We start from the raw sequence: 27,379 nt of genomic DNA, 5'->3' as shown, positions 1-27,379 counted from the left end.
ATGAGTCTGGTGGACACACATGCTCAGTTCATCTCCTCATCTATCTGCTAGACTAAGGCTGGAGGACACACATGCTCAGTCACTCTCCATGTCCACCTACTAAACTGAGGCTGGAGGACACACATGCTCAGTCACTCTCCATGTCCACCTACTGAGCTGAGGCTGGAGGACACACATGCTCAGTCACTCTCCATGTCCACCTACTGAGCTGAGGCTGGAGGACACACGCTCAGTCACTATCCATATACACCTACTGAGCTGAGGCTGGAGGACACACACGCTCAGTCACTATCCCTATCCACCTACTGAGCTGAGGCTGGAGGACACACACGCTCAGTCACTCTCCCCATCCACCTACTGAGCTGAAGCTGGAGGACACACATGCTCAGTCACTCTCCCCATCCCCCTACTGAGCTGAGGCTGGAGGACACACATGCTCAGTCACTATCCCTATACACCTACTGAGCTGAGGCTGGAGGACACACGCTCAGTCACTATCCATATACACCTACTGAGCTGAGGCTGGAGGACACACATGCTCAGTCACTATCCCCATCAACCCACTGAGCTGAGGCTGGAGGACACACATGCTCAGTCACTGTCCCTATACACATACTGAGCTGAGGCTGGAGGACACACATGCTCAGTCACTTTCCCCATCCCCCTAGTGAGCTGAGGCTGGAGGACACACATGCTCAGTCACTCTCCATGTTCACCTACTGAGCTGAGGCTGTCTGTAATCCCGGTGTTATTACAGTATATGCCGCTGTTTGTGTTAGGCGCCAGGCTGTAGCTTTTGCCTTTAGACACTATGGCTGAGAGCTGACATATCCCTATGTGAAATGCAGTAGAAAATCTTCAGAGTCCTGGCATGGATTTGCTCTGTTGGGTGGTGATGGCATCTTATCTCAGAACAGGGAGCATCCTACGCTGGAATTCATTGGCCATGCTGCAGGTGTGCGCAGCTGCCAAGGACAAAGTAGAGGGAGGGTGCACATGGTTGTTCATTATGTGCAGATGGCTACTTTGTCATCTTGCTGGTTGTATAGTTTTCATTTCAGAAACCATAGAGGAAATAAGTTTTAAAACTTTTGAAAACTTTTTGCCCAGTTAGTGATGGGTATCATTAGTCTTGTCCCCCACTTTCCGACAATATCTTAATAGCTGTCATGTGATCACCCCTCTCCTCCCGCATGGACACCCACGTGTAAAATGTCGGCTGGTGCTCCATGTGGATCCATGGGAGAGGCAGCAGCTGTGTTTACTTGGGATGTTTGGCCCCAGGACATGGATTTCTCCGTTGCCACTGGGAACTGTTCTCTAGGCTTGAAGTCAGACTGACACAGATGTAACAGGACTGCGACCGTGATGGCTACATGTAATCCTGATGTCCATCGTCTCTATAATAAAAAAAATCCTAAGACATAGCTGGCCGTGCTGTCAGTATCCGATATAAATGAAGGTAGAGAGACCCAACTCATCAGGTTACCCATAAATAACAGTTCTGATACCACTCTGCGTTGTGCTGTTCCTCTGTTGTTCCTCCTGGAAACTTTGTTCTCTTAATCCCTGTGTCTGTGGAGTTTGTTCCTGCACCATTGTCTGCTCTGATTGGTCAGTTTGGGCCTGCCTGGGCTCATGTCCTAATGACAGGGCGTGGTGGTAATGCCCAGTTGTCACATTTCCAGGAGGTATAACAGAGGGGGAACACAATACTCATTTACATCAGCAGAATATAGAATTGTTTTATGGGGAAACCAGATGTGTCAGGAGCCTCTTTACTCTTTCATTGTTAAGCAAAAGGATACATACCATAAAGGTGGACCCTTGTGGAGAGGGGGGCCCAAGCTTACCTGATATGACGGGGGTATGTTTTATAGCTCCCGGCGCGTATGTCTCGTAAATTCCTGAATAGAGAAGTTGCGGTTCCATCGATTGCAGCATGTAACCACCAGGGAATTTCCCCTCACCGCATTTTCCTTGAGCTTACAGTTTTTTTTTGTTTTTTTTTTACAGTTTTATCATAGGGCAGATTTCCTATTCCAGAGCCGTATTTCCCATGAAGGGTGAGACATTTACTGCTGATCCCGGTTTCAGCAATCTTATGCATGGTTTAAGGGGAGGTCTAGGATTAGCAAAACAGAGCTACTTTCTTTCAGAAACAGCTCCACCACTGTCACCATGTTGTGTATGGCTTTACAGCTCTGCTTCATTAGCTTCAATGGAACTTAACTGCAATACCGCATACAAACTGAGGACAGGGCTCTTTTTCTACAATAAAGGCCATGTTTTTCTAATCTTGGATAGCCCCTTTAAGTCAAGTCGCAGAGAGCAGTGGTTTCTCTCTGCTTTGGCTCTCCGCTCTTGAGAAGGATCCTAATTTGGCAGCTTCCCCTATAACTCTTGTCTACCTCCTGACATGATTAGGCAAATCCTTGTATTCCTTATGAAATGCCATATTTAATCAGAACGCTATATATTTTATTTTTCTTTTCTTAGGCTAGGTTCACACTGCGTTTTCAGCATCCGTTTACCGCATCCGTTTTTTGCAAAAAACGCATGAAAAACGGATTGCAATAAACGGATTCATTTGTGTGCATCCGTTTTTCCATTGACTTCCATTATAAAAAAAAAACGGATCCGTTTTTTTTTTTGGCGGACCAAAACGGACCAAAATACGTTGCTGACCCTATTTTTCTGGACGTTAAAAAAAACGGATCCGCTAAACGGATGCTGAAAACGCAGTGTGAACCTAGCCTTAACTGTGGATTTCCCACTACGGAATCTGCACGGATAAATTCAGTTGGATTCCGTCACTAGTATGCGCTCACGGCTGCGTAAATATCCGCCGGCCCCATAGACACCATTCTATGGGCGTGCCGATTCCACTATCCGCTGAAAGAATTGACATGTCAATTCTTTCAGTGGAATGCGGAATCCGCCCATGCGTAGAATGGTGTCTATGGCACGGGCGGAGAGGTGAACGGGTACGAGCTACGGAATCTGCCGAAATTTATCCTCACAGATTCCGTAGTGTGAACCCACCCTAAGGGTATATGCACACTATGGAAATCATGCGGATAACTTGCCGCAGATTCCATCGCTGGGGCACATAACCACGTGGGGTTAACGTAACCCGACAGCTATTGTATGTGTATGGGCCACATGAGATTTACTTCTAAACCGTCGATTGATCAGGGGATGACAGGGTAATCTGTAACTATTGTATTGTTCCTATACTTGCTCTTTTATGGTTTTGAGTTAAACTTTAATCAGGGAAACAATGGACGTGACTCCAGCGCTGAAGTTATTCTGCACTTCAGATAAGAGAGTGGGAGGCGGATGTGAGGTCGCTATTCATCGGGCTCCAGGTCAGCAGCATGTGGGCCCCATATGACGAGCGCTGTACACACAGATATCCATATATTTTTTTCCATATTTGTTCCATAGTACAAAGAAAACACAGAAAACTAGTTTTTGTACCTCTATAGAGGAGAGTACTCTGTCACTTTAAGAAAACTTTTGACATATTAGAAGTTTTTATTATTCGTGGTCTCGGTTCTCAGACCCCCACTGAGTTCTAGTGAAGCGTGTGGCTAAGTGCTTCCCTCTCAGCATGTGAATAAAGTCTATATCTGTCCGGGTGGGTTAGTTACAGGCTGTGTTCACACCATGCTCATTCTCGCCTCTCTGCGTGTTCACCAACCATAATGAAAACACAGTGTGATCATGGCCATACTGCTGCTTACATGAGGAGAGTTTTTAGCTGCGGATGTGGAGACAACTGAAGCAGAATCTCAGCTCTGACGAGTCTCGGTATTCTAGGTAGGATTTCTCTTTAATTCCCAGCAGTCCATTTCTGGCGTTACTAGCGGGACTGGAGATTTTCTGTAGAAGCGTCCGGAGTCTTGTGAGGCAGCGGAGGGCTGTGTACACATCTCACACATGGTGTCCTGGCATCTTCCCAGAGAATCCCTTTGTCAGGGCTGACGCTTTTGTTTGGGCCTTTTCACGTTTGGTTCTTTTCTTCGTCTTTTTGTAAAGTAAACTTTCTCCTCTATTAGCTTCCCACACAATGGGCAATGAGGTGACATGTTATCTGGTAAAGGGACGGGAAGAAAGTGCTGGGAGTCACTGAACCATGGCCGCTCTTAGGAGGACAACCCTCCATTGAGAGGGTGACAGGACTGGACATCATTATAGAGCGAGTTACTTCTGACCACTATAAGGCTCCTCATCCTGGACTTTGCTGCCTATTGGATTGGACCAGGACATGTGGGAGAACATACCCTCACATTCTCTAATAAGGGGAATGGTAACACCCAGTTATCAGTCTATTCATACATTTCCAGGAGTAGTAACAGAGGAACGATTTCTCCAGGATGCTAGTTTAAGTATTCACTAAATCTGAGGTGTGATGGGGGAAGGGGTGTGTGTGTCATATGGAATATGGACGTCATAGAGGGGGTTATGCAACTTGGGGTCCATCTCTGTGAATCAGATCAGAGAGACCTTAACAAAAGAGGGGCTTCCTGAATTGGTCCAGTAATGTAAAACATTGCCGGCTATTAGGTTTATTGCCCCCCCCCTAGTAGTAGTAAAGCTGATGTTGACCAACCATCCAATGTGCACAACAGCAGATGTCAGGGGAGAGAAGGCATGTTTGAATTCTACTGCCCGGTCGTTTAGCTCTCAGGGAGATAAGCCGATGCTTGATCTGTCTGCGGCTTACCCCCGCTCCATTCAGACTACATGCACACAATGCCAAGCCAAGCGTGCATATACATGGGGGAGGGGATAAGGAGACAGAGATCATTTTGTATTCAGAATCTTGGGAATCTGGGTTACAAAATGGCGCCCATATTTCCTGTCGCTCAATGCTGCCATGTCTGCAGTGAATTGAATGTGTAGGCTCAATGTAGATTTTTAGAGACATAGGGAGAGATTTATCAAACATGGTGTAAAGTGAAACTGGCTCATTTGCCCCTAGCAACCAATCAGATTCCACCTTTCATTCCTTACAGACTCTTTGGAAAATGAAAGGTGGAATCTGATTGGTTGCTAGGGACAACTGAGCCAGTTTCACTTTACATCATGTTGATAAATCTCAAGAATCTCTGAACTGGCAAACACTTATAAAGCATCTGAGGACCTTACAGCCTTCCTGACTGTATAGCTTATTTATAGATATATAGAGATGAGTATTATTACACTGGCCTGCCAGCAGGTAGAGGTGGTACTGGCTCTAGCTGACCATGTGATGTTGTGCTGATGCATTATGGGATTGAGAGCAGATTTAAAAAGAGGAGAATGCAGTTTGAAATCTGACAGTCTAGGTGTTGGCTGGTTAGCGGCCACATGTCCCAGAAAGAGTAGTAAAATGCTTGGATGCAGCAGAGCTGGGATGTTACAGATGACACTGCAGACCTAACGGTAGTGAGTCAGTTTTAAGGGCAGCTATTCTGATGATGTTTAAGAGCTTAGTAAACACTTGCCAATTTTTTTTCTTTCAAGAAACAGTGCCATTCTTGTCTATAGGCCATATCTGGTATTGCAACTTGCAATTGTACAAGATTGGGCTGCCGTACCATGCACATCCCAATGACACAATCAGTGCTGTTTCTTATACAGTCTTGAATAGTTGTGTTAACCTATTTTCCTCCTTTTTCTATCATAGGTACCATCTAGCAAGCTGAACGGAGCACAGTCATGGCTCAGTTTGCAGCTGCACCATTTGGGGGTGAGTGTGTTCTCTCCAGGATATTGGCACTAGATGTTGCTCCCCATCTCTATGTTCTCCCAGAATGGCTGCAAGATTTACAACTTTTTTTCTTCTCCTGAAATAGGGAATTTGGACATCTGGGCAATAACTGTGGAGGAAAGAGCGAAACATGACCAACAGTTCCATGGACTCCAGCCGACGGGGGGTTATATTACAGGTTATTATCCGTAACTACGCTTCTCAGCCCTGTTCACAGTCATCTGTAGTATAGTGGACTGTACAGTCTTCTCTCTATAGAAGTAGGAGGCTTACAATGAAATACAGATATACTGATCGGTGGTGGTGTATGATGTCAGGACCCTAGGGGAGAGAAGGTTTGGGGTGTTAGATACCCCTTTCTCTCTATTCAGAACACGTACATGCTCAGAAGAGCATGCACACAAATAGAGGGATGGGTCAATTAGCTGTTGGAGTGACAATTATTAAAAGTGTCTGGCCAGCTTAAAGGGGTACTCCAGCAAAAACAAAATTTCTGCCAGACATTTGTAATTTACTTCTATTAAACAATCTCAAATCTTCTGGTACTTATCAGCTGCTGTACGTCCTGCAGGAAGTGGTTTTCTTTCCAGTCTGGAGAGCAGGAGAGGGTTTTTGTGGGGATTTGCTACTGCTCTTGACAGTTCATGACATGGACAGAGGTGGCAGCAGAGAGCAGTGTGTCAGACTGGAAAGAATATATCACTTCCTGTAGGACACAGAGCAGCTGATTTGTAGTGGAAGACTTGAGACTTTATAATAGAAGGAATTTTTCCTTTTTGCTGGATTACCCCTTTAAGCCTTGAATTCCTACAGCAGATTATGTAGGAAAATAGTTGGATTTGAATATACAAACCTGACATGTAAACTCCCCCGTACCCTGCCAGGACTGGACAGTCTTGCTCCGACTGCCACTTTGTCTGTCTGTAGAGTACCCATTGTCTGATTCCAAGGACAACCACAAGAATTCTGACAGCAGCTATAACCACAAGTCCAAGAAGATTAAAGTATTTACCAAGTTTCTTAAGCTTTTCATTAAAGTGCCACTTTGAAAGCATATTTTTCCCCCTGATCGAAGTAATATTTGCTTGGATAGATATCACTGAGAACCCCCCTTTATTTTACACCCAGGAAAAAAGATGGCTGGTGTAAATATTGCAGACTAGTTATTGCTAGTCTACTGTCCCTTACATCCTTCTAGTAATGGGATTTTCTCCTGCTAATCTGACTCAGAATCCGATTAATTCAGAGGAATGAATGTTCTGCTTCCTAAAACTCCCTGTCCCACCTCCGCGCCATAATTCATTATAGCAAGTTCACGCTGGGCTCACGGCCTCTTAATAACATTAACATGGTAACATATGGATTCCAGGCCTCTTCCCCGTCTATGGCTAGCCTGCTGCTGATGTCGGTGGATAAAATTATCATTACACAAATTGATATCGACTCCTTCTCCTGATCTGATACCTTGTAGCCATGGATATTCTTTTATATACTATACTATATATATTTTTTGTTTTACTAACTTTCTTTCCTCTCTTTTCCCTGCAGGAGACCAGGCCCGTAATTTCTTCCTCCAGTCTGGGCTGCACCCTCCTGTACTTGCACAGATATGGTGAGTGTCGTGCACATTGTTCATGGCTATGAAAAATTCCTTTACTGTTTTTTAAGCTTAAAGGGCAATGGATGAGATTTATATGGATAGCATTCACATGGGACATGAAATAAAAGAGCATGCTGTTGCATATCATAGCAGGGGTGCCTGTTCGCTATATTCTGAACTCCACAGGTCGGTGTTGAGAGATGCAGATCCCATTGTGGGGATGGGTTGCTGCAGCAACAACCCACGCCTAACGGATTCCATGCACAAGCCCTAGTCTAATCACTAGGGCTCATTCACAGAACTTGAGACCATTGCCCTTATTCGCCAGCGTGAGCTATGTGTATATATTGCAGTAAAATAATAGAATCATGAATTTGATCAAATCACTAAGGGATTCGATCAAATTCCGGGAAATTATAAAATGACCGCTCTGTTCCATCATTTCCCTAGGGATTTGATCAAATCACTGACCTCTTTCAGGGAAATGATGGAATGAACTCTATCATTTCCCCCTGCGACATAGAATTCGCTTACCGTATCGCCTCTCTGCTCCCCACGGCCTGTCAGCTCTGCTCCCCATCCGCCTCTGCCCCTCTCTGCTCCCCCGTCTGCCCTGCCGCCATACGGGGAGGCGTGCCGCTCTGTTGCCCTGTCCGCCTCTGCCGTCAAACATAGAGCCGGGCGACTCCTCGATCGTTTATTCTGTCATTTTCCTGAAAGGGGTCAGGGATTTGATCACATCCCTAGGGAAATGATGGTTCATTCTATCTTTTCCCGGGATTTCACTGCAACATATATACTGGAGAGCACATGGCAGCACATACTAAACAGTTACCCTCTAACATATGCAGATTTGCTGTAAGATACCTTGTACAAAGAATTTTGGCCACCAGTGGACTTACCTTAAGATTTCATGTTGGCTAATATGTTGCTCTCAAAGTTGTTTTTTTTTTTTTTTTTTAAATAAAAACAGAAATATTGCACAGGCTGGATACTAGGCTTGATAGCTGAAGTCAAAGCAGACTACCAAGATTCTTGTGACAGCTGCGCTCATGTTATCTTGTCTAGCATGGATGGACAGCTGTATTCCCCGACACTAGAGATGAGCGCCACTGGAGCATGCTTGAGTTTGATCGTTCAACATTTGATTACTAGTGGCTGAAGAAGTTGGATGCAACCCTAAGAAGTCCGAGAACACATTGATGCAGCCATAGGCTTGTTTTTCAGGACTCCCTAGACCTTCATCCAACTTCTTCAGCCACCGTAAAAGGACAACTCCGGCCAAAACATATTTTTTAAATTTGTTATTATAGTAGAAGGCTGGAGAAAATGTTTTAGTATTGTATTTGCCCCCAAAATTTATGCAAATTATCAATTTACACTTATTACGGGAAATGCTTATTAGGTGTTTTTTTCCCTGCACTTACTACTGCATGAAGACTTCACTTCCTGGATAACATGGTGATGTCACTTCCTGGATAACGTGATGTCACGCCCCGACTCCCAGAGCTGTGCGGGCTGTGGCTGCTGGAGAGGATGATGGCAGAGGGATGCTCAGTGTCCCTCCAGTGCCCTGTGTCCCTCAGTGTCCCCCTGCCATCATCCTCTCCAGCAGCCACAGCCCGCACAGCTCTGGGAGTTGGGTCGTGACATCACCATTTTATCCAGGAAGGGAAGCCTTGATGCAGTAGTAAGTGCAGGGAAATAAGCACTTTATAAGCATTTCCCGTAATAAGTGTATATTGGTGATTTGTATAACTTTTGGGGGGCAATACAATACTAAATAAACATTTTCTCCAGCCTTCTCCTTTAATAAAAACTTTCGCCGGACTTCTCCTTTAAATAAGCATAGTTAGACAAATCCCTAGTGTACACTAATTACGGGAAATGCACATATGGTGCTATTTCCCTTAATTTAGTACATCAGGCAGGCTTCAATTTCTCTAAAAAATCGTGACGTCACGAATCGGGTGTAATACCTGAAGCGTGTATGTAGAAGTCTATGTAGTGTAGTGTCTATGTCACAGTACAATATTCTTTATTGATTTTTATGGATTAATTTGGGGAGCACAGACACTTGCATCTCCCTTCCTGTGCTGTCGATGATGGGCGCTCACACCGGGAGAGAGGGAGATGGACGGCACCGAGCAGGGAGCGAGAGAGGTGAACGTGCACCTAACTACCTCCCCCCTCCCTCCCTGCATGATACCGTGGACCGGATACTTCTCCTCCCATCATCTGCTCATACTATGAGAGCTCCTGACCTCTGCTCAGCCCACACGGTGTATCGGGCAGCACGGGGATGGAGGGGGGAAAGGTAGATGCACGGGCACCTCTATCCCTCACTACCCGGAGCTGTGCGGGCTGAGCACGGGTCAGGAGTGCTCATAGTGTGAGCAGATGATGTGAGGAGTAGTACAGCGTGTATCTGGACCACGGCACTGTGCAGGGAGGGAGGGGGAGGTAGTTAGATGCACTGACACCTCTCTTCCTCCCTGCTCTGTGCTGTCCATCTCCCTTTATCCCGGTGTTAGCGCTAGTCATCGGCAGCACAGGGAGGGAGAGATGCAAGTGTCCTTGCTCCCCAAATTAATCCATAAAAATCAATAAAGGATTTTGTACTGTAAACTACACTACATAGTACACACACATAGATTGACACTGCTGCATTTCCTTAGCTTCCACATCTGGTGTCTGTCTTTTCTTACTTTCTGAGCAGTAAGACTGTCATCACAGTGCCCCAGTATTGTCACTGCCATCTGTGTTGTTGTGACGGGTACAGTGTCGTCCAGCTCAGACAGCCCTACAGATGCACTGCCGTTTACAGGGACACTCTGCTCCCCCGTCTGAGGCGGCTCTGTCTCATAACCAAACCGTACATGATTTTCCCCGCTCTGTTTGTTATTGCTCATTGCAGGCCCAACGTGTTTATTCTTCCCCAGAGATAAGTGAAGTCCTGTTTCTTCCCCTTACAAGACATTACATATCCATTCTTGTGGGGAGAAAGCCATTTGCTCATGAATGCATTTCTGCTCTCAATGAAATAGTGGTTTAGGCCTTTACTGGGAACCCGGCCAAGGATCCACTGAAATCTGCTGGAAGATAAAATGAATTGTGCTGGCACACTGTAACGGCTTTCAGGGCGGCTTAATAGAGGACGGTGCTGATGTTTTCTATGGATGTGGGTTATATCCACTCCTCTTACTTACAGCTTTACTTATGAATGTTTTAAGAGTAAGTTTCCTCCATTAAAGGGGTAAAGTGGTAAACCTCTAGGATATGCCATCACTTTATGATTGGTGAGGAGTCATCTGTCCTTTGGTGCCTGCATTAGGGCTAAGCTATATCCAGAGTATGCTGTGTGCTCATATGCTTGCTTCCGATGTTGATTTTAATACAGACTTTAACATCTGGCAAAAAAAAACACCAACAAAATATGAAAACTTGTTATGCAATATCCAGTCCTCCTCCATTTACTGCCCCAGAGTAAGGGAAGTTGTTGGTAGATCAGGCTGACGAAAAGTCCTTTCTACCGTAATTGCCTACAGTTATACTTCAATGGCCTATAGACTTGGTTAGGGTCCGTTTCATACTATGTCCCCCTTAAGGGTTTTTTCCTATACAGCAATGTTCCCAGGAATCAGGTTGTCCAGGGTATTGCAGCCAACCCATTTAAGCCTCAGTTCCCAGTAGAGCTGTTGCATCACTGTTCTCTGGATTTTTAGTTTTTCATTTACTCTTATTTTCCTCATTATTTTACCACCACAAGGGAAGTTGTGGGTAGATCAGGCCTGATCATTGCAATGAGAAATACATTTTTCCTGGGCTGTGAGCGGCGTATACGAACGATGGGAAAACAGCAGACAAATATTATAACTCATACAGTTAAGACAAAGATTGGTCACAGCTATCTCCCCCCAGACACCCCTATAAACCTGCGCTCACAGTATGCCTAATCCTTCTCAGGATGACTCCATATCTGTTCACAACTGGACTCCTCAGTTCCATTGTGCAGAACAGTGCACAGCAGGCCCCATTGGTGCCCAGCAGACCCCGTTTGACGTATAATGTCCATCATTTGACTGGAAATGGTTGCACAGTGTGACGCAGCATTTTCTCCCAGCAAATATGATTGGGATCTGCAATGGAGGCCGTGATGTAGATGTGAACAGAGCCTTAGATGTTCAGTTACAATTATATGATTTATATTGCCTCTACGCTTTAGCAGCTTATGGCTCTTATCTTAGCCACACATTTTCCCACATCAGGTTTTCCATTACCTTTCCCTTCATGAGACGACTAAATCTTTATTGCTGGAAAGGAGGTTTCATGCAAATGAAAGAACATGGAAAAAAAGATTTATACTTTCTCTAGAAAGTTCGTGCCTGACTCCCTTTAAGAGTCTTAAAGGGGTTATCCAGCTACTTTCTTTCAAAACAGCACCTCCCCTGTCCTTAGGTTGTTCATGGTATTACAATTTAGTCCCATTTACTTTAGTGTAATTGAACTTCAAAACCCACACCCAACCAACAAGAGTCGTGCTGCAAGCAGCCATGTTTTTTTTACTCTTGGTTAACCCTTTTTAAAATCCTCTGGACCATTACTGCTGGCACTCCCAGTGTCAGATTATAGAGGTAGAGGAAAGATTAGGAGAAACAGATGTCCATGCAATATACAGTTTATCCTGCATATGTTCATTGCTGGTAATTTTTAGAGTCTCACTGGTTATGATCCCCTGCGTGATGCCAGATGCACATGATGCCAGTCCTGTGCTTGGGGCGGTGGTACAGCTGCTGATGAATGGCCACTATGTGTTATTAATGGCGGTGTTCCAGGGCTGTTCGCATTCTGTAATCCTCCAATGGGTCTTCTTCTTGTGATGTTTTATACTTTATTTGTCTCTAGGGCTTTGGCTGACATGAACAATGACGGCAGAATGGACCAGCTGGAGTTCTCCATAGCCATGAAACTGATCAAGCTGAAGCTTCAAGGTTACCCCCTCCCCTCCGCTCTCCCTGCCGCCATGTTGAGCCCGCCAGTTGCCATGCCAGCTCCTCCAGGCTTTGGTGAGTATTCCGGAGTTTTGTTCTATCACATTTGAGATTTATGCACCATTCAAGATGTCTGCAAAGTTGACTGCTTACCTTTATAGCCACTTTAATGGCAGTGGTTGTCGCTTATCTTGTGACACACTGTATGGTCAACGGTAAGTGGACACCTGACCATCACACAAGTACAAGTTGTTGGACATCCTAGAATTATAGTTTAGTATGGAGTTTCTCCCCCCTTTGTGGGTGATAACTGCTTTGTGCACAAGGACAAGTTAGATTTTATTTCCTGTTATTTTTATCTACTGATAAACTATTGACGTTAGACATTAGACTTGAGTATATTGCAAGCACCCTGTGTGGGACTATGGAAACTATGGGACCTACTGAGGACAGATAGGTGAAATACCTCAACAACAATGTGCAGCAAGCTAGAGGGCAGCCTCCGGCCTCTTCCTGGTGTGCATATATGTGTAGGCGGTATGTTTTCTTTCCATGGTTAGAACATAGCTCACCTTTACACACCATTTTACATAAAGAGTCAGAGCCCTTTAAAGCGACTCTGTACCGGCACCTAGCGGTCCTTAAACCGCTGGCGCTACATTGTAAAGGTACTCACGTCATGTTCGGTGGTTGGCCTGTCTCCTGGTGCCGGTATTTAGAGGAAAAACGACTTTTATCAATGCAGTCAAACTGGTGGGGCCTAGAGCATCCATGCCTTAGGCCTGCGGCGCCTCTCTCCCCGCCTCCCTTCACTTTCAGCACCCCCCATGGGCTGGATGGAGGAAGGGAGAGAGGCGCTGCAGACCTAGGGCACGAACTCTGTACACCACACCAGTTTGACTGCCCGCCCCTCTCCATTGATAAAAGTAGTTTTTCCTCTAAATACCGGCATTGAGAGACAGGCCGACCATTGAACTGGGCATGGCGTGAGTACCTCTACAATGCAGTGCCAGTGGTTCGGGGGCGGCAAGGTGCCGATACAGTCACTTTACGACAAACCAACGTGCACTGTAAACAAGCACAATTCTTCAGGGCTGCACGAGCAATAGCTGGATTGCTCAGATGACCCTTAGCATCTGTCGGTCATTGGCTGTACATTCTCTATTACAGGGGCGTGAAACTTGTGGCCCTCCAGCTATTGCAAAGCTACAGTTCCCATTATGCATGGACAGCCAAAGCTTTAGGCATCAGAATTGAAGTTTTGCACCAGCTGGAGGGCCGCGGGTTTGACACCTGTGCTTTATTGTATGCTGTGATGGGAAGCTGACAAACCTGTAATAGGCCATGTTCTCACATGTACGGTCAAAGCAACACCCATACGTGGTCATCAATAGTGGCGTGATGTTGACAATAATCCCGCCGGCATTGCATGGCTATTGATGAAGAAGTGAGTGTGTGGTTTTACATGCGTGTTTCCTCTTAATGTGGGAATGTAGCCGTATACTTCAGAGCCTCATTTTCATCTTTGCACACTCCAGAGCTGTAATCTAGAAGCATGTTTGTCAAAAAAACTTGCTGACTTTTTCCAATAACAGATCAAAATAGTAATAGGTAATAGGTCCTTTTTCCGTTACATTTGGGACCTTATTATATTTATGGACTCAGTATGTATATATCTCTGTATGTAGGCGGGCTTGGAAAATCCTTATCAGTTTACCTAAACCGGACGACTGGAGGACTAGTATTTCTAAGGCTTCTCTCCTGTACTATAAATGAGTTCTGCATGTCCTGGTTCCTGTAACTATGTACAAGCCGCGCTGTTTTGTGTTTTCCAGGTATAGGTGGTATTACTGGTATGCCACCCCTTGCTGCTGTAGCCCCTGTGCCAATGCCTCCCATTCCAGTAGTAGGGATGTCTCCTCCTTTAGTGTCCTCTGTTCCTGCCGCAGCAGTCCCACCTATGGCTAACGGAGCGCCAGCCGTCATCCAGCCTCTTCCTGCTTTTGCTCATTCGGGTATGCCGCCTGTCACTAATCCTCACTGCATATTTCCACCTCCGCCTCTATCCCTTAATACCAACCTGCATCTCAGCCCGTCTGCCATCATCATTATGTTTTCGGGAATTTTTTTATAACCATTTTATTAAACCTTTACAACTACCCATGTATCCCTGTCATCTTCTCATGTAACAAGACAGCTATGATTTGAGGGGCTGGTTGGTGGGGTCTCCGCACTGTAGATATGCTGTATCCTTCTCTATTGCTGCCAGATATGAGCACCAATTGAGTTACTGGGTCTTTTACACAGTATTCGGGTGGTTTAGGGAAACTTAAAGGGAATCAGCATTTAGCACCTCAAAAGCTGCTGATAGTCCTATATAAAAGGAGTCAAAACATACTTAGGGATCCAGTCATGACAGAGAAATTATTGTGCCGCGTGCCGCTATCTTAAAGGGGTACTCTTTTAAATACACTAATATCAAAATGACTTCTGTTTAAAAATCTTCCAGTACTTATCAGCTGCTGTATGTCCTGCAGGAAGTGGAAAACCTTTCCTACTCTGCACAGTTCCTGACATAGACAGAGATGGCAGCAGAGAGCACTGTGTCAGACTGGAAAGAATACACCACTGCAGGACATGCAGCAGCTGATAAGTACTAGAAGACTTGAGATTTTTAAATAGAAGTAAATTACAAATTTATTTTACTTTCTGACACCAGTTGATTTGAAAGAATTTTTTTTCTTTCGGAGTACCCCTTTAGATACTGAGGAGGCAGATCTATGGGGCCCCAGAGCTCTGAGCAGTGGAACCTTCCTCACAGCTCTGAGTGACCACTTCAGTGCCCACTCAGGAGACTGCTAGAGTTGTCAATGAGGGTATAGAGCACTGGGCACATATAATGCAAGGTATGCCACCTGGGCATTTGAACTGCTATACTATTACACATTTTTCTCAGCACTGAATACACAGGTATGGATTTCACAGCTCTTCTAGTCCTCAGTATAGGACTGTCAGCGGTTTTGAGGGTTCAGTACTGCTTACTGATTCCCTATAAACAACACTGCTTTACAGCTAGCCATAAATCCTTTAACCCATGTGACCAGCTGATGCTGTAGTGGGCTATACAGGGTTTACTAAGCAAGCACTGTGCATATAGTCACACAAGATTCACCAGAGTAGGAGCCACTCTCTATGCTGTCTATGTACATTATGGCACCGTGTTTTCACCAGGTCATAGACAGGGACAGCTAAACCAGATCTCCCAGCAAACAGCTCCCATATATCATCCTGCAGAGGAGCGCTGTGAGTATGGAAGAGAAGAAGGGGATACTGGGTGGAGTCAGGCTTAGAGTATGTTCCCACGTGCGAAATCTGCTGCCGATTTCATATATTTATATAAGTCCACATCATCAGATCTGATCTGTGGGAGTGTAGCCACAGGATCTGCAGCAGATGTGATGCTGTGTTCAATCCTATAGCTACAGCATAAGGTAAGGATCCTTCTAGATGCCAACCTATTCAGCCGCCTGTGGCAGCAAATGGTCACCAATCAGTGAGATCAGCGCTCATTTGCAGTGCCTTTACAGGGCATGATAAATCACGCAGCTGGGCCATTGTACGGCCATTTAAATACATGACTATCTGCTGCATGTCTTCTCTTTACCCAGGAAGATCTGCGGTCGATAGTGTTACGACAAAAGATACGATCAGCTGACGAGCAGCCATTTTTCCGCTTCTTACTGGCTGATCCCTGTCACCTATTATAGGCGCTAATTATCGGCCGAAGGAACGTTTCTGGGAATGTATAACAGGCCCTTAAAGTGATACTGTCACCCCCTCCTTAATCTCTCTTTATTTCATCAGTTAACAGTGTCAACTAGGTGGGGCTACACAGCTGTTGGGTCCCTGCTCCTGGCTGGGGGAGGGCCCAACTATTATGAAGCTCCGCCTAGGTGACACTGTCCACTGATGAAACTAAGGGATTTTAGAGCAGAAAGAAGACAAGTTGTATACAGGTATATATAGAATGTTCAGCATCTAGGCTTGTGGATGCTACAGAGAACCACAAATAGTAAGGGGATACAGTAAACCTGCCACAGATCCTGTACGTGTCTATAAAACATTTCTATTTTTTGTTGTCATCTAATTTTAGTTTTTGTTGCATGAATCTTGAACTAATACACAGTATATTACGTTACTACTGTCCCCCCCACACAACACTTCTGCTATTGCAGCATTCACTCTTCAATTAGTCTTTGCTGTAATACCAGACACAACCTCCAGATACTATCATCAATAATTTTTCCTCTGATTCTGATGTCTGCTACATCTAATAGCCAATTCAGACTTCTCCTGTCCGAGCTAATGCCTTAAGCAGCTCCTGCTGTTTCAGTGTCTGTAGAGAATCCTTTAACCTCTTTAAAAAGATCTATCATCTTTCCTGACCGCTCTGTTTTAGTGAACAGTCACATTCCTCCTCCTTACTGTTACTCATTCTAGATATGTATGCATAAATTTACAACTGGGTGTTGTTATTCCGCCTGGTTATGGTGTGTCCACACACAGTCAGCTCTGATTGGACAATGTCATTATGTATAGACAAACTGGTAACACCCAGTTGTAATTTTTGGCCAGATAATTTTAGGACGGCACACAGAATTGTAAGAAAAGATTAAGGAGAATTGTCATTTTGTGGGAAATACAAGGGGAATACAATGGCAGCATTAACTGCTTTATATCTATTGGGTACATAGGATTAGTATAAATAGTCATTATCTCCTCGTAGAAGAGGGTACAAAGACGGGCAACTAATCTAATAAGGGGAATGGAGCATCTTAGTTATGAGGAGAGATTAAAAGTATTACATTTGTTAAGTCTGGAGAAGAGACGTTTAAGGGGAGATATGATTAATTTATTTAAATATATAAATGGCCCCTAAAAAAAATATATGGGGAAAAGATGTTCCAGGTAAAGACAAGGGGGCACTGCCTCCGCCTGGGGAAAAAAGGTTCAATCTCCGGAGGCGACAAGCCTTCTTTACCATGGAACAGTCTACCACAGGATCTGGTCACAGCAGAAACGGTAGAGGGCTTCAAAACAGGCCTAGACAAGTTCTTAGACCAAAATAATATAAATTTATATGTATAGAACCTATCACCCCCCCCCCTTCCCTGTATCCATCCCCTCCTTGTATATCCCCCTTCCCTGCATCCATCCCCTCCTTGTATATCCCCCTTCCCTGCATCCATCCCCTCCTTGTATATCCCCCTTCCCTGCATCCATCCCCTCCTTGTATATCCCCCTTCCCTGCATCCATCCCCTCCTTGTATATCCCCCTTCCCTGCATCCATCCCCTTCTTGTATATCCCCCTTCCCTGTATCCATCCCCTCCTTGTATATCCCCCTTCCCTGCATCCATCCCCTCCTTGTATATCCCCCTTCCCTGTATCCATCCCCTCCTTGTATATCCCCCTTCCCTGTATCCATCCCCTCCTTGTATATCCCCCTACCCTGTATCTATCCCCTTCTTGTATATCCCCGTTCCCAGTATCCATCCCCTTCTTGGTTGAACTTCTTTTTATATCCCCCTTCCCTGTATCTATCCCCTCCTTGTATATCCCCGTTCCCTGTATCTATCCCCTCCTTGTATATCCCCCCGTTCCCTGTATCTATCCCCTCCTTGTATATCCCCCGTTCCCTGTATCCACCCCCTTTGTAACTGTGTAGTAGTGACAGCCTTATTCTGGACATGGTGTCATGGCCCGGCCCATGCTCTCCTCTGCCCATACTCCTCTTTATTCTTTTAATTCTGGCGTCCTGTGATGGAGAGCTTGTTGGCACTGCACATATGAAACCCATTATGTAAAAGCTTTCTTCAGCTTCTGCCGCCAATGGTCAATTATGACATTTTGAATATTGTATAGTTTTGTCATAAGTAGAGGATTTTTGGCAGAACTGCCAAATCACAGACCTCCCCTTGTAATTTTTTTTTTTTTTTTTTTTTTAGAACTAGTAGTATATTAAAGTGGCAACCCCTGCTGCCTGTTAAATGTTGTCATCAGGTGAGGATGCGTGTAACCGCTATCCTGCTGGGGAAGTGAGATAAATAGGAGACCACATAATATGGGGTTGTGCTAAGTTCTTTTCTGTGGGTTTCCATTGTGGTCATACACATTAGATATGTCAAACAAGCAGGGTAGATAAGGAGACTCTGCACTACGGTTGTGATTTACAGACACTTGGAACACAGGCTTATAAGATGCCTAAATCTGAATGACATCGCTGGTGCTCTATATGATAAAATAGACTGTAGCAATCTTATCCAGAGAAGATATAAAGAAATATGGCACTCACCAATTGATGTCTTCGTTAAAAGATGTACTTTCTTTCTTCCACATAACAGACAGATACAAACACAGTGAGAGGACGCAATCAGCACTAACAGCTGTTAGCTCTGATTGCGTCCTCTCACTGTGTTTGTGTCTGTCTGTTATTCCATGTGGAAGAAATAAAGTACATCTTTTAACGAAGATATCAATTGGTGAGTTCCATATCTCTTTATATCTTCTCTGGATAAGATCACATTAGATATGTGTCATCCAAACCCACTGATATTGTTGAGAGACGTTCATCAAGTAATGTGTATGGAGGGCCTCCCAGCTCTTCCCCAGCAGTAGAGTCGAGAGAGAGAGAGGATGGGGCATGTTGGATTTCAATTCCCCGATCCTTTTGTTCTCATAGAGATAAGCGGCTGCCAGAGTCACGTGGCACCTTCACCCTCCTCCTCCTGCCAAGTGACCTAAGATATAGGGGGAGATTTATCAAACGTGGTGTAAAGTGAAACTGGCTCAGTTGTCCCTAGCAACCAGATTCCACCTTTCCGTCCTCACAGACACTTTGGAAAATGAAAGGTGGAATCTGATTGGTTGCTAGGGGCAACTGAGCCAGCTTCACTTTACACCATGTTTGATAAATCTCCCCCCATAATGTCTATAGTCACCTGCCCAATCCTTTGTCACTCTATTGGTACCTGGTCCCTGCTGCTTTCCACTTCCTGCTCTCCTCCTCTTCTCAGTACAAGGAAGTGGATGCTCAGCCAATCAGTGGTGGAGGCGGGTTACCACTGCAGACAGTGATTGGCTGAGTGGCCACTCCCTTGTTTCAAGGGGTGAGCCGTGAGGATCGGGCACCTTTTAGAATGAATATGGTAGGTGGGTGCAGGTTTTTAAAAAAAAAAAAAAAAAAAATTGTATCCCAGTGTGAAAACCTTCAGTTTTGCCTAATTACCACTTTAATAAATCCAAGGGCATGATGGGAGTTGTAGTTTTGCAACAGCTGGAGCGCCAGTTACTTTTCTGAGCTCTCTGGTTTTTGCTGTTGGTTTTTTTGCTGTTTTCTTTGTTACTTCTCACGCTTTGGATATGTTATTGCCTATGCCCGGTGTGTGAAGTTGTTTTCCTCTGGTAGCATTGATGTATGGAAACTGTGACCCTCCTTAAATAACACACGAGACTCATTCTTGGATCTGTGCCCTTGCAGCCACATTGCCAAAGAGTTCGTCATTCGGCCGTTCTGGTGCCGGCGCCCAAATGAACACTAAGACCCTGCAGAAAGCCCAGTCCTTTGATGTGGCTGTGTAAGTAGTCATGTGACTGTGTGCTGGATATACTGTAAGTCACGAAACTATATATATTTCATTCAATGTCTGTCACAATTTATAATATCTTCCTTTTCCTATTAATATTTTGCTATTTTTCCCACTGCAGGACCCCTCCGGTGGCAGAATGGGCCGTACCGCAGTCTTCAAGGCTAAAGTATAGACAGTTGTTCAACAGCCATGATAAAACTATGAGCGGCCATCTAACAGGTAACTTTATACATGACTTTTCCTGTATATGACATGTGAAACAGTGTTTAAGACTGGCATGCGAGTACATAGGTCTTAATAAATATCCCCCTATGTGTGGTATTGCTGCTCACTTCCATTGAACTGAATGGAGCCAAGTTGCAATACCATAAATAACCTGGGGACACCGGTGGTGCTGTTTGTTTTCCTACTTGTGGATAAACCTCCAGATAAACTATTCTGATCTTGTAAAGACCCTGTTCTCTTGTTTGTAAAGCATTGATTTCTGTTTATACCCATGAATAATGTATTTCATGCTGCTTTTTTCGTTTCAGGTCCACAAGCGAGAACTATACTTATGCAATCTAGTTTACCACAAGCCCAGCTAGCTACAATATGGTAAGCGGGAAATGACTTGGCTCTGGTGTGCCAGATTTATGTACAGTTGTGATGTTTCTTTTGTGTTTGTGCAATGTGGACAAACAGCTGGAAGTTCTTAAAGGGGGGGAGAGGTGACCATGTATTGCTAAAATCTACATCCATGGCTTCCTGGTCCAAGCTCTGGCTGTCTGAACTTTAACCAATCATCTGAATGAATCATATTGGCTACTTCCTAGTCTTAGGGGCCTATTCCATGGAACGATAATCGTCCGATTATCGCTCAGTGGAATAGAGGGAACGAACAGCTGATGTCTGAGCGATCTGACAGCTCAGTCAGGCCGCTCCGAAGTTGATGCTGCGAGCCGAACTGGGATGAAGACGGAGTGGAGGAGAAGCCCTGCTAAGTAATGTATGCTGCAAGGACATTGGTATCTATGTCCCTGCAGCCCTCGCTAAACGTTCATCGGGCCGTGCAATAGGCCCAGTAAACAAGCACCGATCTAGCAAATCGGCGCTCATTTAAATTATTGATCGGCCCGTGGAATAGGGCCCTTAGAGCACAGTGCTGTTCACAGGGAGGGAATAAGAAGGCATATCCTCACTTTGTGCCATAAGCATATTTATATCCTTTTTTAGGCAACTTTGAAAGAGTGTCTCTAAGGACCCTGTTATATGGAACAATATACTGCTGAATCACGATCCTTGGCTAATCATGTCTTTTGGTCTTGCCCAGAAACAGTCAGCTGCCGATCGGCTGCGCATCATTACGTGTAATAGTGATGCGTAACCGACAGCTGATGAATGTACACGAAAATAATACATACCTCTCCACGCTCCCTGATGTCTTCCTAGCTTCTCCCCGCCGTCGTTTCTTGTGGCTGCAGGCAATAGGCAGAGGCACTAGGGACAGGATGTATAAACTTCATTATTTTATACTAAGGCAAGGGCGGCAGGACATTGCTGACTATATATATATATATATATATATATATATATATGTAATATATGCTGACTATATATATATATATATATATATATTTACATGCAGCCCTTGCATGCAGTCGTGTAATAGATGTAGTAAACGAGTGCCTATCTAGCAGATTGGTGCTCATTTACATTGGTGAACAGGCCATGTAAGACGTCGGAGGACCTGTCCTGCATTACAGACAACACATTGATGTGAATAGACACCTTCATTTCATCTGGTGCTGTGGGGAAAACTGAACACTTTCAGGTTTCCCCAGAAATACTGATCACTGGTGGTCAAAGGCCACGTCTAACAAATAAAGATTGTCCAAAGTGGCGAACCCCTTTAAAAAAGAGGCCATAGATTCTTGTGCTGTCAGACACAGTCCCCTAATCCTCAGGGTCTTCACAGGCTATTGGTAAGGAGCTGCTTGTAATCATGTACAATTGCAGCCAGTGGAGTGCAGCCCTTCATCTGTTTGTTATATTCTGGTGTATTTTCTTCTTATTACAGGAGTCTTTCTGATATTGATCAAGATGGGAAGTTAACAGCAGAAGAATTTATCCTGGCTATGCACTTAATAGACCTTGCTATGTCCGGACAGCCGCTGCCTCCCGTTCTGCCTCCTGATTACATCCCTCCATCTTTTAGGTGAAGAACACATGGTTTATAGCAGAAGTCGTATGCATCTGCCACATTGCATCACATATATTTTCCCTGTCTGTATGGACACTGGTGGGCTTTGTTTGGAAAGTGTAATTGAATGCTCACAAACAAATCGCTCGCATTCACATCGCCTATGGACACTTTAATGCATAGGTTGTAAGATATATTATAGAGTATATGGCTTCAGTAAATGCATCAGAGGTTCTGCATGCACCAACGAACATGATCAGAGCCAGGCAGAACCCATTAACTTTCATGGGGTCCACAGTGTATACTCAGCCCTTATGGGATCCAATGTATATTACTACAGAGGCTATGCAGTCAATACACATGCACAGTGTTTCACTGCCATATTGTTGCTCAGGATTTGTAATAACTGAGATGCCGTTGGGTTATTTCACAGAAGAGTTCGTTCTGGTAGCGGCATATCTATGATGAGCTCTGTGTCTGTGGATCAACGTCTACCTGAAGAACCAGCAGAGGAGGAGCCACAGGCAGCTGACAAGAAACTACCAGGTAACATTTTGCAATATGTGTGTGTGTGTGTGTGAATAGATAGATGGATAGGAGATAGATAGATAGGAGTGTGTGCTATTTTTTTAAACTGTACAATAGGTATAGAATGATCCAAAGAGAAATTCCTTGCTCTTCTATATGTATGCAAGGGGCCTTGGGTGTCACTGGAGTAGTTGCATTGTAATTGCTGGCCTGTTTAGCTGTCAGATATTCCTCCCATTTTCCCATGCACACTTGGTTCATATGTTCCCACTGAGAGCAGGGTACTAAGCTGTTGTCATACTCTTTTGGCAATGGCTTATCTCTCTTGAAAGAAAAAGAACTAGGTGATGAAATTCAGCATGTAAAGACATTTTTCCCTGATATCATCTGTCGGGGAAGCATTCGGTACCCGCCATATACATATATAGTTAGCCACATATATACATATATAGTCAGCCACTTCAGAGAGGTTGGATACACATAAGAGCAAAGTATATGACCGGTGTGTAACCCAAGGCCAGTGTGAAGATTCTGCTTCAATTACTAGAAGAATATGTTGCAAATAGCTGTTGAGCATCCATGATGGCACTTGTTTATTCTCCCAGTAACTTTTGAAGATAAGAAGAGGGAGAACTTTGAGCGTGGGAACCTCGAGTTAGAGAAGAGGAGGCAGGCTTTGCTGGAGCAGCAACGCAAAGAACAGGAGAGATTGGCCCAGCTGGAAAGGGCCGAGCAGGAGAGGAAGGAGCGAGAGCGCCAGGAGCAAGAGCGAAAGCGGCAACAAGAGCTGGAGAAACAGTTAGAGAAGCAGCGAGAGCTGGAGAGGCAACGAGAAGAGGAGCGGAGGAAAGAAATCGAGCGGAGGGAGGTAATGTATCTGGTGGTTGCAGAGTAATAGTAAGAAGTAATATTCCTTGTATTAATAGTATAATAATGGTTCATCATTGACAACTGGGAAAAGGAAGTGGAAGTGGTTTCATATAGGCTAAACATAGTGCAATATTTATATATTGCATTTGTCTCATAATCAGGCTGCAAAGCGAGAACTGGAACGTCAGCGGCAACTAGAGTGGGAGCGGAATCGGCGACAGGAGCTCTTAAATCAAAGAAACAAGGAACAAGAGGATATTGTTGTCTTGAAAGCAAAGAAGAAGACTCTTGAGTTTGAGCTGGAAGCTTTAGTAAGTTAAAATATAGAACCTGGGGATGATCTGTTCATGACCAAATGGTGGAAATCTTCAAGGCATTCTTCCACTTTCTTACAGAATGACAAAAAGCATCAGCTGGAAGGGAAACTTCAAGACATCAGATATCGTCTCACTACACAGCGGCAGGAGATAGAAAGTACGAACAAGTCTCGAGAGCTGAGGATTGCTGAAATAACATTTCTCCAGCAGCAGCTTCAGGTATGTAACACAATCATCTGTGAGATAACCTATTGGGTACTAATACCCGCAAGAGTCAATTGAATCACCTCACCCACCGCTGCATAGGCACCTTCTGCAATGCATTAACATCCCAGGACCCAAATAAGGGGGCACGGGCTTTCCTCCGAGCTTAGAACCTCATACTGGTTATTATACCATCACTAGAGATGAGCAAACCGGGTTCGGGTTCGAGTCCATCCGAACCCGAACGTTCGGCATTTGATTAGCGGTGGCTGCTGAACTTGGATAAAGCCCTAAGACTATGTGGGAAACATGGATATAGTCATTGGCTGTATCCATGTTTTCCAGACAACCTTAGAGCTTTATGCAAGTTCAGCAGCCAGCGCTAATCAAATGCCGAATGATTGGGTTCGGATGGACTCAAACCCAAACCCTTTTTGCTCATCTCTAATCATCACTCATGCAGACTAACTTTTCCCATTTGCATTGTAAGTTTCTGAATGTATTGTAAAATTATAACCAATACTTCTCTGCTTTCTAGGAGTCTCAGCAGCTGCTTGGAAAGTTGATTCCTGAGAAGCAGCTACTTAATGATCAACTAAAGCAGGTTCAACAAAACAGTTTGCACAGTGAGTATTTTGTTAAGGGTCTTTATTGTGCAAAATACCTTCTTTTTCTTCCTAGTCATTTGAAGGGAACCTGTCTCTCGGTTTATGCTGCCTTTAAATGAGGGTATTATAAACTAGTGACTGAAATGCGGAACAGATCGGTGTATTACTTAAATCATTCTGTTCAGCCGTTCTCCTGATATGTAGGAGAGTAGACTTTGCGCGGCAGCACAAGCCTACATAGAAGGACATTTTTAAAGTAAAGTGGCAAGTGCAACAGATAACGCTCATGAACAAATCCATAAAGTGCTCTGCATGTATTACTTAAGTAGCAACCACCAAAAGTGGTCTCTGGATCGCTATACGCCATAGATAGGCCACTGCCAACAGCTGGTGGGCTGAGTGTGCTGTGCGCATAAATATCCAGGACTACTGAGCACATGCACATAATAGAGAGGACTACTTATTGTCCATGTTTATCAGGGGAAAATCTCTAAATCAGCTGTACAGAGCAATGTAAGTGATACATCATCCTGTCCAGTTTCTCTTTCACTAGTTTGTTACCCATAGATAGGGCACCCTAAACCTGCTGACAGAGTCTCTTTAACCGTAGAACTAATGGTTCTACCGACAGGTTCTACTGAACCTGCTGATAGTCTCTTTTACCGTAGAACTAATGGTGTGTTTGTATGCTTTCATAGTTACACTAGGAAATCATGTTGTGCATACAATAAATGTATTATAGATGCTATTTACCCAAATGTAGCTACCTGGCCTCTGTTATTATTTTGTGCACATTTTGTTTTGATCCTGTAAGATGACGTTCTAGAGATAGTCTAGCAATTGAATCACTTGTACATGCACATTGCCTCTCTTAGCAATTGAATCACTTGTACATGCACATTGCCTCTCTATTTGTTGTCCATGGAGCTGCTGGAGATAGTCAATGCTCGGCTACCTTCAGCAACTCCATAGACATTTAGTAAAGTGGGGAAGCATGCCTGACTAGAATAGCTCTATATCCAAAATTAGGGGTCAGTTTACTGTTCTTCCTAATCCTGTATATCAGGTATGGGGAACCCTCTGCCCTCCAGCTGTGGCAAAACTACAATTCCCATCATGCCTGGACAGCCAAAGCTAAGCTTTGGTTATCTGGGCATGATAGGAATTGTAGTTTTGCAACTCTTATAGAGCAGCAGGTTCCCCATCTCTGCTATATATGGTTTGGTATTGTGGAAAGCAAACAACCCCTTTTAACCATTCACAGTGAGTGCTGGTTTGTTACCTTGGCTCTTTATCAGCGATATTGTACAGCATGTGCAGAACTACCCAGACCACCATAATTGTTCACATATACTGAACCCGTATACAGTGGTAACTTGGTTTAAGAGTAACTTGGATTAAGAGCGTTTTGGTTTAAGAGCTCACAGTTTTTCAAAATTGTAACTTGGTTTAAGAGCATTGCTTTGGTTTAAGAGCTCCCTGTACTGGGTGGGAGGGGGAGGGGGGGAGGGGCATGGTCTGCATAGTGGGGTCTACAGCTCTGTACTCTGACCCAGGAAGTCTCCCTCATCTTCCAAATCATAGCAGATCCACTTCATACCAAATCCCACATCTGTCCTGCTCATTCCTTCAGGCTCCCTGTAGTCTCTGTCCGCCCTTGTGTTTCCCATCCTCTCCATTACTGTACAGTAACTTATAGTATGACATATTTAGTTGTTTAGTTTTAGTTTGTTTTAATTTTTATGTTATTCAGAATAAAAAAAATCCTTATTTTTGCAGTGTGGAACCAATTCTCTGCATTTGAATGATTTCTTATGGTAAAATTTGCTTTGGTTTAAGAGTGGATTTGGATACAAGTACAGTCCCAAAATGAATTATGCTCATAATCCAAGCACCACTGTGTTTGTAACAATATTTTTGGTTCCCATACAGGACAGATACATGAATTGTGATAGGGTTGTATTCAATAGAAGTGTTCTCGCTTGTCCTCAGGAGACTCCCTCCTTACACTTAAGAGAGCTTTGGAAGCCAAGGAACTTGGTCGTCAGCAGCTCCGAGACCAGCTGGACGAAGTGGAGAGAGAAACCCGGGTGAAACTTCAGGAGATTGATGTCTTTAATAACCAGCTAAAGGTAATGGCTGTGGTGTTACATCTCCGATCTCTCTGCTCATGGCCATTGTCTATTACACACACTGGTTTGTGATAGATGTGAAATAAAATTATCTAAAAAATATGGGTTGTAGTACCAACCTACACCACCACCTCTATCATTTGAAACTACCCTAACTAAGATTGAATACAATAAAAGGAGAAAATGGGCTTAGTTCATGAAAATACAAGTAATTTTTATTATATATAATAGGTACCAATACATATAAAAACTTTTTTCCAATACTAAATGAAGTTAAAAAGTATAACCACAGTAAAATCAAATATAAAACGGGTGTCTGCAGTGAAGTATATTAACCACAACAATCTTTTTATATGGGAATATAAAAATATATAGGGTGCTTTGAATCTCCCAATGCTCTAATACTGCCTCAGTTCCAATAAACACATAGGCTGCACAGACCAAATGGCCATTATAACATTTTAGAAGCTATTGCACCTACCCATAATGTCAGACACCGCACGAGCCGTTCCAAATCTTGATCTGATTAGTATTCTCC

At 44.2% G+C, this 27,379-nt stretch overlaps 1 protein-coding gene across 7 annotated transcripts in view; it reads left to right on the top strand.

Moving 5' to 3' along the window:
• Nucleotides 1–27,379, top strand: part of ITSN1 (intersectin 1) — a 68,338-nt gene that overhangs the window by 10,925 nt on the left and 30,034 nt on the right. For 4 of the 7 annotated variants that reach the window (XM_069945586.1, XM_069945588.1, XM_069945591.1 and 1 more), the window contains exons 2-16: nt 5,678–5,740; nt 5,847–5,939; nt 7,310–7,373; nt 12,267–12,427; nt 14,188–14,367; nt 19,892–19,988; nt 20,119–20,219; nt 20,534–20,597; nt 22,060–22,197; nt 22,616–22,728; nt 23,316–23,578; nt 23,742–23,891; nt 23,976–24,116; nt 24,640–24,727; nt 26,702–26,841. In XM_069945586.1, coding sequence (XP_069801687.1) covers nt 5,710–5,740; nt 5,847–5,939; nt 7,310–7,373; nt 12,267–12,427; nt 14,188–14,367; nt 19,892–19,988; nt 20,119–20,219; nt 20,534–20,597; nt 22,060–22,197; nt 22,616–22,728; nt 23,316–23,578; nt 23,742–23,891; nt 23,976–24,116; nt 24,640–24,727; nt 26,702–26,841 — 1,824 coding nt within the window. In that variant the 5' untranslated portion in view covers nt 5,678–5,709. The remainder of the gene's footprint in view (nt 1–5,677; nt 5,741–5,846; nt 5,940–7,309; nt 7,374–12,266; nt 12,428–14,187; nt 14,368–19,891; nt 19,989–20,118; nt 20,220–20,533; nt 20,598–22,059; nt 22,198–22,615; nt 22,729–23,315; nt 23,579–23,741; nt 23,892–23,975; nt 24,117–24,639; nt 24,728–26,701; nt 26,842–27,379) is intronic. The other 3 variants (XM_069945587.1, XM_069945590.1, XM_069945589.1) reach the window with 3 other exon arrangements.

This window comes from Dendropsophus ebraccatus, chromosome 11 (assembly GCF_027789765.1).
Source record: "Dendropsophus ebraccatus isolate aDenEbr1 chromosome 11, aDenEbr1.pat, whole genome shotgun sequence".
NCBI lineage: Eukaryota > Metazoa > Chordata > Amphibia > Anura > Hylidae > Dendropsophus > Dendropsophus ebraccatus.
This window is presented reverse-complemented; position numbering and strand designations above follow the sequence as displayed.